Source organism: Mustela nivalis, assembly GCF_964662115.1.
Source record: "Mustela nivalis genome assembly, chromosome: 10".
In the NCBI taxonomy this organism is placed as follows: Eukaryota; Metazoa; Chordata; class Mammalia; order Carnivora; family Mustelidae; genus Mustela; species Mustela nivalis.
In genome coordinates this window covers 62,951,407-62,970,312 of record NC_139029.1, presented here as the reverse complement: position 1 = coordinate 62,970,312, position 18,906 = coordinate 62,951,407, and the positions used below count along the sequence as shown (strand labels likewise).

At 39.8% G+C, this 18,906-nt stretch overlaps 2 protein-coding genes across 8 annotated transcripts in view; one reads left to right on the top strand and one right to left on the bottom strand.

The window, feature by feature from the left end:
* The window catches only part of MIGA1 (mitoguardin 1), a gene marked incomplete at its 5' end in the record, with an annotated part of 104,366 nt that extends 98,942 nt beyond the window's left edge, over nucleotides 1-5,424 (bottom strand). For 2 of the 4 annotated variants that reach the window (XM_082686671.1, XM_082686672.1), the window contains 2 exons: nucleotides 2,461-2,574; nucleotides 5,301-5,424. In XM_082686671.1, the coding sequence (XP_082542797.1) occupies nucleotides 2,461-2,559 (99 nt within the window). Of the gene's footprint in view, nucleotides 1-2,460; nucleotides 2,593-5,300 lie in introns of those variants that run through there. The other 2 variants (XM_082686669.1, XM_082686670.1) reach the window with 1 other exon arrangement.
* Nucleotides 5,425-15,634: 10,210 nt separating this feature from the next.
* Nucleotides 15,635-18,906, top strand: part of USP33 (ubiquitin specific peptidase 33) — a 53,506-nt gene continuing 50,234 nt past the window's right edge. Inside the window, exon 1 of one of the 4 annotated variants that reach the window (XM_082686623.1) lies at nucleotides 15,635-16,005. The gene's annotated coding sequence lies outside the window, so the exon portion shown is untranslated. The remainder of the gene's footprint in view (nucleotides 16,006-18,906) is intronic. The other 3 variants (XM_082686621.1, XM_082686620.1, XM_082686622.1) reach the window with 3 other exon arrangements.

The window sequence follows — 18,906 nt, the reverse complement described above, 5'->3', positions numbered from 1 at the left end:
TAAACTACTTGCCTCTTCATGTTGTGGTGGAAAATCAGAGTCTGTTTCTATTACATGATAAACAGTAATATTCCAAAGCAATCCTTAAGAAAAGTACAGAACCAAAAGAGACAAAAGTATTTTGTTTAGAGTATATATTCACTAAATGAAAGAACAAATACTTGGAAAATCTATTATTACTTAAATAAATGACACAGGGAAATATAATAGGAGTTAACATTTATTGCATGTCAAATATGGTAAATTGGCTTCAAAGAGGTTAAGTGACCTGCCAAAGATCACACAATTCCGCAGTGGTGAAACATGAATCAAGATGCATCACTGAAGGTGTTTAAATTCCTATTTGTCGGAGGGAGACAAACCATAAGAGACTCTTAATCTCACAAAACAAACCAAGGGTTGCTGGGAGATTGGGGGGTAGGAAGAGGGTGGTTGAGTTATGGACATTGGGGAGGGTATGTGATATGATGAGTGCTGTGAAATGTGTAAGCCTGACAATGCACAGACCCGTACCCCTGGGGCTAATAATATATGTCAATAAAAATAATCTTAAATAAATAAATCCCTATTTATCTTACATCATCTATTAAAATCACTTTAGTCACACTGAATACTATATATGATCAAGTAGTGTATACCTCTTGATTTCAGCTTAGGTTCTAATATAAGGATCCTGAGATCGTGCTCTGTGTGGGATTCTGTGCTATGCACTAGCATACCATGGAGTATGCTAGTGCCTCTCCCTCCCCCTGCCTGCACACACACACACTGTCTCTCTCAAATAAATAAATAGAGTCGGATGTTTAACCAACTGAGCCACCCAGGTACCCCTATTATTTGCCCTTTTAGATAAGTTACTGAAGCTCTTGGAAGCCTCCAGATTAGTAAAATTGAGATGATTTCCAAATTCCAGGGTTACTTTGTAGATTAGAGACATTTTATGTATAAAGGACATAAACAACGTCTTAAACATATTGAACCCTAGGTAGTAATTACTATTCTCATACATTTTAACTGTGCAACCTCCTTTCCTATATACATGTAAAATTACACTATATTTCACCCATCTGAGATACTATTCATTTCAATATGTAAGCAAGTTTTGTAAATGTCCAAATGTCAAAAATCATCATCTTGGATTGGATGAAATTTGGTGTAACTTTAGAGAACTAAATGCTACTTTCTATACATACCTTTTTCTTTAGCACAAGGAAGCACAAATTGCCTTAGAAGCAAATACTAAAAATATAGGGACTGCTCCCATGGAAGATATACAAAAAGACAGTAAGTGCGTGAAGAGATGCTCAACATCACTAATCACTAGGGAAATGTAAATCACAACCACAATGAGATACCAACTATATCAAAAAGCCAGAAAATAACAGGTGTTGGTGAGAATGTGGAGAAGCCAGAACTCTTGTCCACTGCTGGTAGAAATGAAAAGTGGTGGTGAAGCCACTATGGAAAGAGATATGCGAGTTCCTCAACAAATTTAACACAGAATCACCATGTGATCCAGCAATTTCACATCAGATATATATCCAAAAGAGCTGAAAGCAGGGACTTGAATACATATTTATATACTCATGTTTATAGCACCATTATTCACAAGAGCCAAAAGATGGAAGTAACACAAATGACCAGTGGTGGATGAATGGATTAACCAAATGTGGTATGTATGTAAAATCAAATGTTATTCAACCTGGGAAGACAAGGAAATTCTGGGACGCCTGGGTGGCTCGGTCAATTAAGCATCTGCCTTTGGCTCAGGTGAGTCCGGAATTAGGCTCCTTGCTCAGCAGGGAGCCTGCTTCTCCTTCTGCCTGCCGATCCCACTGCTTGTGCTTGTGTGCACTCTCTCTCTCTCTCTGACAAATCAACAAATAAAATCTTTAAAAAAAAAAAAAAAAGGAAATTCTGACATGCTACATAATAAATGAACCTTGAGGACATTATGCTAAGTAAAATAAGGCAGTCCCAAAAAGACAAATATTATATAATTCCATTTATGAGGTACGAGGCTCCCCGCTCAGTGGGAAGACTGCTTCTTCCTCTTCCTCTCACCTCCCCCTTCATGCTCTTGCTTGCTCTCTCTCAAATGAATCAATAAAAGAATCTCTATAAAAAAAAAAAAAAGGTAGAACAATTTTGTCTAAGTTAATTTAATTTATCTAAGTAATCTCTACACCCACATGGGGCTCAAACTCAGGACCCCAAGATCAAAAGTCACTTGTTCTTCCAACTGAGGCAGCCAGGTACCCCAGGACTATTTCTTTAAAAAGTCCTGAATATGATAACAACTAAAAGCAATGAAATAAAAATCAAGTAAGTATTAAACCACCTTAATAAATATTTGACTGAACCATTTAAAACCTCAACTGAAAGTTAAATACTGTAAATAAAATACTATGCTCTGAGCAATAAATTTATTATTCAACTTCATGTTTCTTTCTTTTTTACCTGGGAGAGAGAATAGTACCAAGACAGAGGAAGATCAAACACTCTTAATACTGCTGTCTTCAAGGAAAACTGTGATTCGCTTACTGTTTCTTCTGACATGACTCCTCTTCTAATCTTCATTAAATGAAACATAAAAACATATGAGCCACCAAATGAAAGAGACAAATTGAAATTTTAACTCTATCAGTTTTTTTTTCTTTTTGCAGTTAATTATTCATAATAAACTTCCCTGAAAAAAATTATGAGCCAAATTTATCCAAGCTAAAAGTTTATTTATTAATCACCAAAGCACCCAAAAAGAACTGAGTTAGATTTGAACTGAGAGTTCAGGTAGCACATTTTCCCTAGAAAATTGCAGGTTCTAGATTTTCTCTTTTCTGGTTAAACATTTCAGCTTTTAAATCACAATTTAAAACTGATTTCTTCCACCTATTTCCTACAAGGAAATCTGACTGGGACCAGGACTCCCGGGGCTAGAAAGCTCAGTTCACTGAACTTCAGAACTCAGGCACTTATTCTCCTACTAGCCCATTTTAAAGATCTTCAAAGAAATGCCACATACATGCTATGAAATTTTAATTGTTTTAATGCCTATTTCTATTGATGTCTATAGAGAAAGCAGCTCACAGAAAAGCCCTTACGGGTAGCCTTCATAGATACATAATGGTTCAGGCTCTGGGTCTATGCTTTTCAAAGCCAGAAACTCAATTTTATCTGTGTGCCTAAACAAATTCACATAGTATTGATGTATAAGTTCTCTTAAAAATTTATTCATTTATAATAAGGAAATATACTATCTAGTAAAAGAATACTTAAATATGTTATCAAAACACACTTTCTGTGAAATAAAAAACTGTAAGGAGCTAAATTTTTCTAAAATGTTGAAAAGGCTGCCTAGTGAGCACAAAATTAATGGATCCCTGGATCCACTTATCTAGGCCAATTAAAAGCCAGAGACAGGTCTCTGGTACACAACAGAATAGGCCTCTCCAGTAACTAGAATGTTTATGTCTACCAAATCTAATGTTTCTTTTCATTGAATAGGGCCACATAAATCTAACTAAAGAGAAGATAAAAATCATTAGCAATCTCTCTATAAAAGCTTACTGGCTAGCTATACTTTAAGTCCTTTATTTCTGCATATTTGTCTTCTCTTTTTGTAGACTCCAGTAGACTACCCTTTTCTGTTAATATTCTTTCTTCACACAATTGTCAAAACCACTGATTAAGTAGTAGTCTCCTTCCAAATAAAACACAGGTGGTTTACTGCTATTGACACTAACCTACTAACCTTATTCCCTACTACTGACACAGAGTATAAACTTAATGCCCCCTCACACATATTCTAATGACTATGTTCAGGCTCAGTATAATTCTAATTGAAACACATTTATTCCAACCAATAAACTATGATACAAATATATTACTGAGAAATACAAAGGAATCTATAAACAAACAAGAGAAAAATGGTCCTCTGGGGTATAAGAGAGGCTGGGAAGGAATCATTCCTTTTCATTATAAGTCTTTCCAAATATTTCATTTTTTAGGCACCTACATATATTATTTTTTTGTTACACTAAAAAGAATAAAAAAAGGTACACTTATCCCCTCCACTCCCCTAAAACTGACAACTTCTTAAGAAACATTTTTAGCAATTAAGTAGATTCTGGATCATTAAGCCATCTTTGCTACATTAAAAAAAAATACTGAGTAATTCCCCCAAAGTGTCTTTCTCCATAATAACAGATTCCTATTTTTTAAAGAGAGGAGAAAGAAAATAAAGCAAACTTTTCAATTTAAACTGCCAGGGTTTTCTTAAAAGAGTTCTGACAAATCTCCTTTTTACATCCTACCTACCTCATTCCCTTTAACTTAAAATCACTGAGGGAATGATTCCAAACTTAATAATAATTGAATAATATTTAAAATCCGACTTTCAGTTGCTTCCATAAGAGTTTCATAATTAAAATGAACACTAAGGCAGTTTAATATTCAAATTCATAAAGAGTCTAAAACATTACCAGAAATACTGTATTATGTAATATTACTCGCTTCTCTACAGCTAACCACTGCAGAGCTAAAAAGTGTGATAGAGTTTGTTTCTAAACACCCTAAAATTCTGTTTTACAGCTTGAACTTTACTAGTTAAGCAAATATGAAAGTCTGAAATACCCTAAAAAATTTTGACGTGAAGCCTAAATCCATACAACCGAACTCTGAGAAAAACACAGCTATGCTTCGTTGCAATAATGATAGAACAATAATAATTAAAGTCTGTGCAAGAGCAAGATCTTCCGGAGTCCTCCCTCCAGAATATAAATGTTAAGCAACTTTATTGACAGAGGATCCCAACGCCCCAATTCCTCCCAATGCTACATTGTTCTCTGAAAGCACCTGCAAAGAGAGCGTAATCTTCCCCATTCAAATACCACTCCCTGCTCAAACCACTGGCATTCAAGCAGAAACACAGACCCACAAGCGGCTCCTACCTCCACCAAGACCCCCACCCCCCGATCCCCACAGCAATCTCCTCAGCGGTCTTCCTTCTTTACCAAGGGACCAGGAAAGGGGTCTCCCTCTCGGCTCGCCCGCCCTGGCCCTCAGTCGGGCTCGGACCAGTCGGGTGCCCTCCCTGATTGAGTGCTGCCTTTGCGGGCCTCCCTCCGGCGTGGGGACTTCTCTGGCTTTCTGTTCCTTCACCGGCACTGAGAAGCTCAAGGGCCAAGGCCAGGGCCCCAGCCGGCGCCCCACCACGCCCCACCATGCCCAGCCTCGCCTCCTCAGCGGGGCCCGCGTAGCGACCCCACCCGCTCCAACGCCCGGCGTCTCCACCCTTGTACCTGGTGCTCCTCCAGGCCAGGTGCGGCTGGCCCACGCCTGCTTCCCCGCCGCAGCCCCGCGCTGAGCAGCCGCTTGGCCGCGGGGATGGAGTCCTTCCGGGGTCAGGAGTGGGAAGGTGGAAAGAATGTAGCGGGGGCCTTCTAGCCTTTCAGCGTGAGGGGCAACGTGTGAAGCCGCTCCCGCCATTTTTGTTTAGGGCAGGAGGTTTCTGCCTTGCCAAATAGGAAAAAAAGACCACTTAAGAAGAAATGCATTTTTGCAATGCTGTCAACTGGTATCGTGTTTTGTAGCGTTTTGAGGGCTCTAGGGACATTCAGCGAATCTGGTGAAAACTAGGGGACTTTACTCCAGAAAAATGCACGTAGACACGCTCCTATGTTACAGTATACATATATATATATATATGCAATATATTACAGTATATTCAAGTTCAGACTCCCCAGACCAATCCAAGGATCTCAGATTAAAAACTACTGCTGTAGAGCCTCAGCACTTAAACGAATAAATGTTGAGGCATTCTAACCCTGTATTGATGTAGTTATTGATTTCAGTTACTCTTTTTTCACCACGTTTCCCGTGAATTCAAATATGTAAATATGGCCAACTACGAGTTTTTAGGCTTTTGAGTATTTTTAGGTTTTGAGTATACCCTGTTCTGAGGTACTAAACACAGTAAACGAATGGGCATGGGGGAGGAGAGACATGGAGAACGACAACAAAAAAAAGATACTGTTTCCATATCCGGTCCTGAGCCAAAACATTCCACCAAACCTTCAGATTTAAAACTTCCAATTGCTGAGCCTATTAGTGGTGAACTGTCAAAATAATTTTGTTAGGATAGCTAAAACATGACAGCAGTTGTTATTATTCCTATCTAAGGAACAGGAATGAATAATCATTTCTGTTAGTTTTCAAGATTTCTATTTAGTCAAATGGGAAATAGGGAGAATGACAATGCTGATGTGTGGCATTACCAGACGAATAATAACAAAGTGCACAAAATTCTGTGTGAAAATATTCTGCACTTATAAAATATCTGTTGCTGTTAACAGATGAGGAACCTGGAATCTGAAAGGTTGTTTTTTTGTTTATTCTCTCAATCACCTTTCTGTTGCCTCCTCCCTACTTCCGACAACTTCCAAACATTCAGTGTAAGGGGAAGAGCAGTGGTTCTTAACTCTACTGAGAACATTTTCTCTTTTAATTCTACAATAAATGTTACGGAAGAGGTATTAGTACATACTCGTTATGGCTTTTACTGTCCAACAAGGGAATAAGAAACACCATATTTTTGTCACTTTTCTAATTCAATGTAATTTGCTCCAAGACTCCCTTCTCCGGGATTGGTGGAATATTTAATTGCTAAAATTAATGAAGGGAAAGCCCACTAAAGAGGACTTAACATGATTTAAGGAGAGGCTGGAAGGGAAAGTTTTACCACTCAATGTCAGGGAAAGAATCATCCATCATAGGACCCAACAGGAAAGTTACACATTGCATCTTCTAGAAGAAATAGACTACTGCAACTCAGCCAGCGAGAAACTATCATCATCCCAAACTCTTGCTTTTTTCCAAAGGCCTTTTGTTCAAAACAACCCCTCCCATCTTTCTCCTTCTCCATAAAATAATGTTCTCCTGTGTTTGTTACACTTGCCTATAGCTTTGCCATACTTTGCTTGCTTGTCCCAAATTGCAATTCTGTTATTCCCAAATAAACCTATTTTTGCTGGTAAAATAACTGACTGTTTTATTATTAAGGTTAACACACAATCTTAGCCATTTGTACGTATATCAGTTAGGATGCCGTTAGCTACAAGAAAACCAAATAGTGGCTTAAACCACAGGACAGGGTATTCCACATAGATGCAGCATCAAGGAGGCACAGTCTCATATATGTGTATAATGGCATTTTTTTAAGATTTTATTTTTTATTTTTATTTTTTTAGGGACACCTGTTTGGCTCACTCATGGAGCATCTGCTTTCCACTCAGGTCAGGGTTCCAAGGTCCTGGAATCAAGCCCCACGTCTGGCTCCCTGCTCAGTGGGGAGCCTTCTTCTCCCTCTCCCACTCCTCCTGCTTGTGTTCCCTCTCTCTATGTCTTTCTCTCTCTGTCAAATAAATATATAAAATCTTTAAAATTTTTTATTTATTTTTTTTAAGATTTTATTTATTTATTTGACAGAGAGATCACAAGTAGGCAGAGAGGCAGGCAGAGAGAGAGAGAGAGAGAGGAGGAAGCAGGCTCCCCGCTGAGCAGAGAGCCCGACGCGGGACTCGATCCCAGGACCTTGAGATCATGACCTGAGCCGAAGGCAGTGGCTGAGCCACTGAGCCACCCAGACGCCCCAAAATTTTTATTTTTTTAAATAATCTCTACACCCAACCAACATGGGGTTCGAACTTACCACCTGGAGATAAAGAGTTGCCCACTCGACTGGCTGAGCCAGACATGCACCCTTGGAGATGATTCCTTGTGTTATTCTGGCCCAGGGGAAAAATGGAGCTTGGTTAACTCTAAAGGTCTGTCCCTCACCCAAGGAAATAATTACTCAACCATCAATGAATTTGGAAGCTCTTATATGCATAATCTCAAAACAACACTATAGTTTTGGACTGCCCAGGTTCAAATCCTTTCTCTGCCTCTGACTAGGTACGTGGTCTTAGGCCAAGTACTTAACCTCATTATGTCTCAGTTTCCTCATTGGGGTGTTAGGAAGATAAATGTAATAGTTCTTGTAAAGTACTAGGATTCTAATGTAAGTTTTCAACTTGAGAGGTAACTCCATGGGATCTGAGGATTCAAGTTTACTGCCACATAATTGGTTTCTGTTGTAATCCTACATATTTGTTTTATGCACGTAGAAATGTCATGTGAGAAAGGGGTCTCTAATTTGCCATTTACCAGAATGTCAGAGGGGTCCAAGATACCAAAAAATGGTTGAGAACTTAGAATAATCCTGGCACAAATTTCTAAGATGTAGTAATATTCAGTGGGAATTTTCCACGTCCTTTGGCAGAGCCTCCAAAGTTAAAAGAAATAGATCCTGGGTGCTTGGATGGCTCAGTAGGTTAAGCATCTGCCCTCAGCTCAGGTCATGATCTCAGGGTCCTGTGATCTGGTCTGCATCTGTGGGGAGTCTGCTTCTCCATCTCTCTTTGTCCCTCCCCCAACTTGTACTCTCTATTACTTTCTCTCTCTTTCAAATACATAAATAAAATCTTAAAAAAAAAAAAAGGAAGAAATGGCAAGTGTGCTAAGTATTCTTAAAAAGGGAGCTAGGCCAACCACACAATGCATGATAGGAATAATGTGAAGCTCCTTTAGCAATTCTCTGTCCTCACATACCTCCAGGGAATGATACGGCAGAATCGATCAAAGACAGAAAAATGAAGATGCCTAAGAAACACTTTTCGGGAGTGCTGTGCATTTTCCTCCCTTTTCCCAAGAGTGGGGAAAGGAAAGTGCATATCTCATCCTATCCCCACCTCAAGCCAAGTGAAGGAACTTGCAGAAACTCGGGCAAGGTTTGTTTGTTTTTAAGATTTTACTTGTTTATTTGACAGAGAGAAGGAGAGAGCACAAGTAGGCAGAGCTGCAGGCAGACGGAGAGGGTGAAGCAGGCTTCCTGCTGAGCAGAGAGCGCAATGCAGGGCTTGATCCCAGGACCTTGGGATCATGACCCGAGCTGAAGGCAGATATTTAACCAAGCCTCCCACATGCCCCAAATTCAGACCATTTGACTTCTGTGCCCTGTAGTTTATGTTACCTGAAAAGTCTAAAGACAATAGACTATCCAAAGAGGTCTTTGATGGCAGAGCAGAGAAAGGTCTACAGTGGAAAAGGCCTGTACTTGCAATTTTGCAAGAAAAATTATCCTGGGGGTTATGTGAATGTCACAGAAGGTAGCCAGGCTTGAATAAGCTTAAGAGAGTGTATCTTTGAACCAGGAGCTAAGTGGACTATCCAAATGGTTAGCCACAGATTTTTGCCCCCAATGTTAGGAGATAGTACAGTGAGCAATCCCTAGCAAGAGAGGAGGTTACTGAGAAACCCACAAAAGGGCCCTATAAGAAAAGAGCCAGCATTTAGGAATGGGTCACATGCAGAAAGCACCCAAGATAGATTTAATGCACTGATTGTGTGTATCTGATATTTCATTTAGGATATATAGGATCACTGTTCACTCTAGCTAACTCATTAATATATGTCCAGTGAACTTCATGCAGTGAAATTGCACTTACCAAGTGAAAACATTAAGTCTGACCAAAGTCCAGAACTTGAGTTAAAAAACATTACATTACCTAAATAGATTAATTCTTTTAGATAATTCATATATGCAATTACTTTTTCCATTAACTGTTAAAACCTGGCAGAGTCCCCAGAAATAACTCAGGACCTCCTTTTAAATCTATACAATGCCAAAGTGTATATATTGGCCATTATATCTTTGCTGTCATCACCCACCCAGAAGTGTATGGTGGATTCCTCCACAAGTCAGAACAAAGCCGACCAAGGCATTTAGAACTCAGACTATGGGGGAAAAAAAGAACTCAGACTATGGTTCTAGATGTTAATTTAGCACATGACTGCATATATCCAATATTACAGATTCAGTTCCTCAAAATACTAAACATAGTGATACCTTGTGACCCAGTGATTCCATTCTTAAATAATACACAAAAGATACATTCACATAAAAACTTGTATGTGAATGTGAATAGCCACATTATTCATAATACCTAAAAAGTGAAACCACCCAAATATCTACCAACTAATGAACGGATAAATAAATTATAGTGTGTCCACGTGATGGAATATTACTTGACTATAAAAAAGGAATAGTTACACACTACAACGTGAAAAGATGCTAAGAAACCCATCATAAAAGATATATATACTATATCATAAAAGATATATATACAATATGGTTCTCTTTATATGAAATGTCCAATACAGGGATATCTGTAGAGACAGAAAGTAGATTAGTCTGCCTAGTGTTGGAAGGATTGTGGGGAAATGGAGGTTGCTGTTAAAGGGTATGGGACTTCTTTTTTGATTAGCTTTGTTTTTGAAAAATTTTATTTATTTATTCATTTGACAAGGGGGTTGTGGAAGAAGCAGAGAAGGACAAGTAGACTCTACACTGAGCACAGAGCCCAAATGGAGACTTGATCTCACAATCCTGAGCTGAAATCAAGAGTCTAGCACTTAACTGACTGAGCCATCCACATGCCCCTGGCAGTGAAATATACTAAGCTTAGATTGAGCTGGTTGTGGAAATCTATGGATATATGAACAACTATTGAATTTGATTGGATTTATGTTTTAGAGAGAGTTGTGTTTAGAATAATGGCATTAGATTAGAGGAGATACTAGAGTCAGAAAGACATGGAACTATCAAAATAATCTATGCAAGAAGGAAGATGATCTGTACAGAAAAATCTTCTTAGGTTCCATTCCCCACGGAGTCAGTTGACCATCTATTGATTTTTTTTCTCCTAAGTAGCTCTCATGGTCATCTCTGCTGCTAGGTCCTTAGCCTCCCTTGTCTGTATTCTACAATAATCTGCCTCCATCTATGCCATTCATAGCTACCCAAGTAATCCAATATATATATATCTCACCATGTTGCTGCCTTTCTTAAATTTCGTCATGGATCTCCAGAAGAAAAACTTCTCTTAGCAGACAAAATCACTCATGATCTACCTTCTATGTCTAGCCTGTTCCCTGACTCTTTGCCCTCAAACTCTGCTCTAGTAATACTGATCTTTTGTAGGTTCTCATATCAGGCATTACTATCTCTGTTGATATTATTTTGCCTATGTTCTTCCCTTTGTCTAAAAAATCCTTCCTCTTCTGGCCCATCAGAAATCTTTGTGCTCGGCCTTTAAGCCATATCATATTTTTTTGTGTTTTGTTTCTGTTTTTGTTTTTGTTTCATTTTGTTCTGCTGTATAATATCAGGTTGACCTGGCCTCTTATTTTGTCTTGGAAACTTCCATTTCATCCATTCACATAATTGTCATTTGGGCTGCTTTGTTCTTCAATGATCCTGAATCTTTGGCTGAAAGCTTCTGAGCAGCACCTAACCAAGGTAAAGACAATAAACCCAATACTTGGGATTTTTTAAACTAGAAAGTCTGTTCTTGGAAAAAACTGCAAGATGGCAAATTCAAGAAATGACCGATGAAGAGATCACTGGGCATCCTAGTAATGTTTGAGTTCCCAGTTCTAGTTAGCCTTCCTTGGATTTAAAGAGCCAATAACCCCCTCCTTTTTTTTTTCCTGCCTAAGAGCATCTGAAATGGTGTACATGGGCTCACTTATGTGCTTCAGGTGGCTTACAGGTATGCCCAGATGGTGATTCTTGCTGGAAACCTCTAATTGTGAGCATTCTTGTCTATTGACCTACTTTTCTGAATGATCTAATCTGATCATCAAAAAAGACATTGAGAAGCACCAATCCAAACTAAAGCAATAACTCTCAAGTAGGGGTGATTTTGTCACCAATGGGAGGAGGTGCTATTGTTATCTAATAGATACTACACATGCTGCTAGACCTCCTACAATGCATCAGAACCATACCCCACAACAAAGAATTAGTCCAACTTGTCAGTAGTGCTATCTTTGAGAATTCCCGAGCTAGAGTAAACCGAACCCTTACTCTATTTACAAATTGATAAAAATGGATTTTCTCGGCAGAGCCTCAAAAGTCAATGCCAAATACCTTCCAAATCAAGGTACTCTAATGGGGGTATAGAGGTAAATTCTTCCCCCTCATCTCAAGCCAAGTCTCAAAGTCTTTAAGAGGACCATTTTGAAAAGATGACATGTATCTTTTGGCATATTAGACAGACAAGACTCAGAACTGATTCTCATTTGAAAAGTCCCAAGTCAGAGACACCTGGGTGACTCAGTCAGTTAAGCGTCTGCCTTCAGCTCAGGTCATGACCCCAGTGTCTTGAGACCAAGTCCTGCATTGGTATCCTTGCTCAGCGAGGACCTTGCTTCTCCCTCTGCCTGCCACTCCCCCTGCTTGTGTGCTGCCTCTCTCTCTGACACATAAATAAATAAAATCTTTAAAAAAAACACACACACAAGAAAAAACAAGAGAAGCCCTAACTCAATTGGCTAAGACTGCCTCCAAGCAAAAGATGCACACAGGCTGATTAAGAACAGTCCAAACTTCTGTGAAAGATACACATGTCCTTTCCGTGGGCCAAGTGAGGAGCCCATCCCTGTAAGAGAGCTGGATTGGATCATATTGAGAGAGGCTGTCCAATAGGACTGACTAATATTGACTGTCCAATAGGAGTGAGATGACCCTAACCTTTGAATGGATCCCTGGAAACCAGGGGACTAAGGCATATGTCATAAGGTACACCAGAAGATATACTGCTGAGCCAAGGGATTATAGGTGAGTGATGATTCCAGGAGAGAAAGATAAGCCTCAAACCTCCTCTCTACCTACAGGACAATGACACCAGGCTATAACTATCCTAGTCAGTAAAGATCCTTTCTGTCCTTATCTTTCTCAGCCCAGGAGCAGCCCAAAATGAAAAGCAAGTCAGGGGAAAGGGTAGAGAGGGAATGGCAGATAATTTTTTACCTGTGTGGTTCTGACATTTTTGACATTACACTGGACAGGATTTTTTAATACCTGGGAGAAAAGACTATTTGTTTATTATTAGAACATGACTGGAGGGTTTTTTAATTACTTGGGAGTGACCGGAGAAGCTAAAGGCTTTGCTTAAGATTTTATCCTAGGAGCAGAAAGGGATCTTCAGAGATTTTCAGAGACAATAATGAGAAACAATAAAATTGGTTTCTGCCTGTCCTCTACCAAATCCTTCTTGTTCATCACGTTAGCAACAACAGTTTGAGTTTCTGCCACTTATAACCAAAAACATATTATAAAGCCTCAGTTTAAATCAGGGTTTCCTGGGCGCCTGGGTGGCTCAGTGGGTTGAAGCCTCTGCCTTCAGCTCAGGTTATGATCCCAGGGTCCTGGGTTTGAGCCCCGAATTGGGCTCTCTGCTCGGTGGGGAGCCTGCCTCCCCCCTCTCTCTCTGTCTGTCTCTGCCTACTTGTGATCTCTGTCTGTCAAATAAATAAATAAAATCTTTAATAAATAAATAAATAGATAGATAAATAAATAAATAAATCAGGGTTTCCCAAGAGTGGCACTAATGACATTTTGGACTCTCCTGTCATGTTACTGCAAAGGAATGTAGCTAATTTCTCTTCTTCCAGTCCTCCTCAGGAATATTACCACATGTCCATCTTGGGCCAAATACCCACCATCCTCAGTTGAGAATCAACAAATATCTGGAGTCTTTTAAAGCTGGACTATGAGAATATTGTGAGCAAGACAAAAATACTGTTCTCACTGAGCTTTACAGTTCTGAAGACATAGGCAAAAAATTAAATATACACAAAAATCTTAACATAATTAAAATTTCTAATAAATTATCTGAAGGGAACATAACAGGATGCTGAAATGAGGAATAACAGGGTAAACAAGGAATATCCAGGGGCATCTGGGTGGCTCAGTTTGTTAACCAACTGATACTCGATTTCAGCTTCGGTTGTGATCTTGGGATTGTGAGATCCTGGCCAGGCCCATGTTGGGCTCCGTGCTCAGCAAGGAGTGGGCTTGAGATTCTCTCTTTCTCCCTCTTCCCCTCCCCCTACTCATGCTATCGCTCTAAAAAAGAAAAAAAATTAATTAATAAAATCTTTAAACAAGGAATATCAGGGCTGGGGGTAGCCAGAAGAATGAGGGATGGAAGTTTGGAGAGTCTGGTAATAGCATGTCTGACTCAGGGAAGAGCATTTGCAAAGGCTTATTCAGCCTCAGGTATATAAACATCAAATGCATGTTTTGTAACATTTTCACTTGCCAATACTCAATTGCAAAAATGAGAAGGTATTTGTTTTGATGTGACCACTCAATAGTCTTCCTTCCTCCTTCTTCCTACCCCTATTTCTATTCTTCTTCCTTTACTTCATTTCTTCTCCCCCACCATTTTTACTCTGATTAAATATTAAATGTACACATTAAAAAATTTTGCAACTAGCATATTGATGAGAGCCTCTTGCCATCACAGCAAAGGTTAGAAAATCTAAAACACTGTCATTTATTTATTTATTTGATAATAGAGTGAGAGAGCACAAGCAGGGGGAGCAGCAGAGGAAGAGAGAGAAGCAGGCTTCTTGCTGAGCAGGGAGTCTGCCACCACTGAAAGGCTCAATCCCAGGACCCTGGGATCACGACCTGAGCCAAAAGCAGACACTGAGCCATCCAGACGCCCCAATACTGTCTTTTTTTCAAATAAATCTATACAACTCTCCTTTAAGTCTGATACCAGAGAACAAGACATCAGAGAAAAAATGTTTTTCATAATCACTCTTAACAAATGAGGAATAGTTAAAACATTTAGATATTCGATTTTTAAAAATAAAAATTAACTACATTACCTACAACCTTGTGGAATGTAAACTGCAATATTTTGAAATATGCTGAAAAAAAAAAAAAAGAGAGAGAGAGAGAGGAATGGTTGTGCCATAGGCATCCTCCAAATTGTGAAACCTTCTTTCTCTTTCAGTGAACCCAGGTAGGTGATCCTTGTGGTGCAACTGAGGTATTGGTGTCAATCCCTATCTAACTAGCAAAGGTTCATTTTTTTTCCACTTTTATCATAAAAATAGAAGTAGAAGCTCCAATATTTTCTGCTTGATTCTGGTGGAGATTGAGCATCTTGCATTGTACTTGGCTACATGGTCTCATTTTGGAGACTACAAAGTTAGAGATAATCAGATAGATTGAAACTGGCAATTTAAACAATAATTTTCATTAATTTAACTGCTTTTATTGTTTGTGTAGCGATCAACTGAACACATTTTAAGTTACATAAATTAGAAGGCAGGTCTCTGTCAATGCTCTAGGCACTAAGCAAATACTAAGGTTTCAATAAATATTTCATTTGATCTTGATTTTGGCCTAGAGGAAAATGGGAGAGATGAATTTCTCCTTTGCACATGTGGAAAAGGAAACGGAATTACTTTCAGAGAATCTAAGCCCTAAGAAGTTGGTAGAAGAAAGAGGAGAGGAGAGAAAACAGCGTTGAGTGGGGTTGCCTAATACTTCTGTCTGTGCATAAGGTCGGAAACCTGAGGCCCTTCCGTGGCCAGCCTTAATGCAAATTCTCTAATGCATTGAGACAAGACTTGCTAAAGGTCGTATAGTGTAAATATAGAAGAGGAGGAGAACATGTGTAAAAACGACAAGAACCTGAAGCCTAAAAGTGCTCTGCATGTACTGGGTCCTGGTGCTGGAGCTACTCTCTGAGTGACAGGGGTGAGGGCAGGCCGGGGTCTCCGCACCTGGGCCCAGCTACCGCGGCCACGCCCCAGGGGCGGGGCGGGTTATCCTGGCAGCTCCGCCCCTTTCCGCCCTATCGCGACGCCCCAGACGCCTGCGGCGTCCGCGGAGACACCGGAAGGAGCTGCGGCTGCTGCGGGAAGTGGCCGGTGCGGGAGGCGGGGATCCCGCGGGCATCGCTGCGGAGCCGTTTCCCGGCCTTCCTGACGCGACACCTCCCCTCTCCGAATCCCGGGGAGTGAAAGAGGATTTTGCGGAGGTGCGGCCGCAGGCCACCGTTGGCCGCGCTGGCGGGGTCTGCGGGGAAGGCTGTGGAGGTGAGCGCGGCGCTCCTGGGAGGGGCGCGGGGCCGGAGGGCGCTTCGCTTGCTGCCGGGGGCCGGTCTCGGTTCTCGCTCCCGCGCTCTGGGGCTGCAGCCGCTGCAGTGGTCTCTCTTTCTTGTTCTGGGGAGGTGGTGGGCGCGCGGGCGAGATGAAGGCCTAGGTCTCTGTGCTCTGCGTTACAGGAACGATCTGGTGCCGCCACGGCGGGGATCGGCGAAAGACGCAAGTCAGTCGTATTTTTAAGGAAGGGTCCCCAGGGGAGTGTCGCCTGGGAAGCGGGAGGCTAGAGGGGGAGGCGGATCCCCGAGACGTGCCCCGCTCCTTTCCACGGTGTCCCCTCTGGTTTTCCAGTCCTCCACGGTGGGCGCAGACGATTGGAAGCCCCGCAGCGCGCTGGCTCCCAGGTCCTGCTTTCGCTTTACGGCGCAATTGAGGTGCTCGGACCTATTTATGCAGCCCTAAAGCCCCGTTATTCATTGTTATTAACGGGAAAGTCCTAGGTGCCACCGTCCCTGGAATTTCTCTTCGATCAGTATTTGATCCATGTTGTTTCAGAGGTTATTCCTTACAGTCTGTCCATCTGCAGCTTTTGTTTGTGTCAAATTTCCATAGTGTGTAGTTGCCCAGACTTTTACTCATATATTTTCCAAGTACAAAATATTTTTCATTTGAATGTTTACAGGGTAGGGTGCAGGTTGAACTATTGTTTGAGAATCTTCTAGGTGTTTTGCACTCAACATTTTCTTATAATTAGCCTTAGGCCTGGAAAATGGGGCCAGAGGGTAAAATCCTAGCCGGAACATGCATAGGCTCTAAACAGGACGAATTTTACCACAAGGCTCTCTAGACTTCTTGCCTAAGAGATGTATGGAATTATATAATTTTTAAAGTTTAATTAGATTATTTTTCCTTTAAGAAAAGCCTCTTTAAAAAATAATGATGTTGTCTTTGATCAATTTCTAGTTGAGGCGATTTTATCATTTGGGAAGGTCTGACCAAATCAGATAATAAGCTCTTTTACTTGTACCTAATACAAATATTATTATTGAATTCATGATACTAAAAGGGAAAAGTAGGAATCTTATTGATAGGTAATGCTAATTTTAAAAGAAGGTAACAGTAATAGTTACATTATGCTGGCAGATTTGGGTTGTTTCATTTAGTTTGGTAGGATTGGAAGAAAAGGACCATATGAAAAGTATTCCAGGAATAAAATATTTGACCTTCTGTATGCAAGAGGTATAGTCTACTTAAGATTGCATTTTATTTTTGATCTCATTTATTGCCAACTTTCACTTTTTTGTCTTGAATAAACTACCAATAACCAAGTAACAGTGCAGTTTAATGGCATTAGCTTGTAGTAGTTTATTTTAAATATTTGAAATTATGAGTTGAGATCATTTTTAATTTTTATGCATTGCTGTTAGAATTTTCAATGACCTTTCATATGTGCAATCTTAGTTGAACCTCATGCCAACTCTCTGAATTAGGAGTGCCAAGAAGTGGTCTTTTCCCATGACAGAAGCATTTCAAAATTGTGTAAGAATCAGAACTTCCTTAAAGCCTGAAATAATCTTGCTGAAGTAACCTTTGATAAAAATTGGAATTCAAATAGATATTAGAACACTGTGAATTATAAAATAAGACTGTGGATTCTGCAAGAAAATGAAGTACATAAATGATGAAAGTTTTTTTTTTAAGATTTTATTTACTTATTTGACAGAGATCACATGTAGGTAGAGAGGCAGGAGAGAGAGGGGGAAGCAGGCTCCCTGCTGAGCAGATGCGGGGCTTGATCCCAGGACCCTGAGATCATGACGAGGGCAGAGGCTTAACTCATTGAACCACCCAGGTGCCCCAATGATGAAAGATTTTTGGTGAGAGATGTGAAAAATGGACATCTTTTTAAAAAAGTAATAAGGAACAGCATTTTTTTTAAGTTTTAATTATTTAAGTAGTCTAAGCCAAACATGGAGCTTGAATTCACAACCCCCAGATCAAGAGTGACATGCTCCTCTGAGCCAGACAGATGCCCTAGTAACAGCTCCTTCTTTAGTGCAGTTTTTAAAGTGTTTTTTTTTTTTTTCGAGTTTGCATGTGATGGCAAGAGCATTTTGATAAATAGGGTAGTTCCAAAGAATCTAAGTGCAGTGGTATAATCATCTATAAAAAGGAGCATGAGTTTGTATAGTATAATATATATATATATATGTATAGTATATATAGTAAGATAACTTTTATTTTTATTATTGTTATGTTTTTAAAGTGAGGTCTGTGCCCATCGTTGGGCTTGAACTCATGACTCTGAGATCAAGTCCCATGCACCATTGAAATGAGCCAGCCAGGTATTCTGAGAACTGATACTTTAAAAATTTGTGCATGTATCAAAATAAAGTTATTTTAAAAGGCAAAGTAAGTAAACATCTGTAAGTTTACCAGGGAGACCCCTTTGGAAAATAAAAAGAATGAATAGTGGTTTCTGCCTTCAAAGAACTTAGAGTCAATCTTGTAGTCAAGTAGGCTATTTTTTTTTTTTTCCACTGCTACTGTAAGTGCCTTGAATATTACAAGCAGGAATTTAGGTGAGGGAGACATTACTTGTAATTGAGTGGTGGATATGGTGTTTGAGATATGTGAGCTTTGAAAGGTTTTCTACAGGGAAATATTGTAGGACATTTCTAAAATAAAAAGATAATTGTGTTCCTGGAAAGATACAAGTTAATTTAAGAAAGGATCAGTAGAACAATTTGGCTAATAGTAAGTTATGGGTTATGTAATTTAGTAATAGGAGATGAAAAAGACAAATTATGAAAGAGTTCGTTCATTAAAGGTGTTTGATCAGAAGAGGTATGTATTCCATATGAATATAGATTGAGTTGTAATTGGGAGAAGATG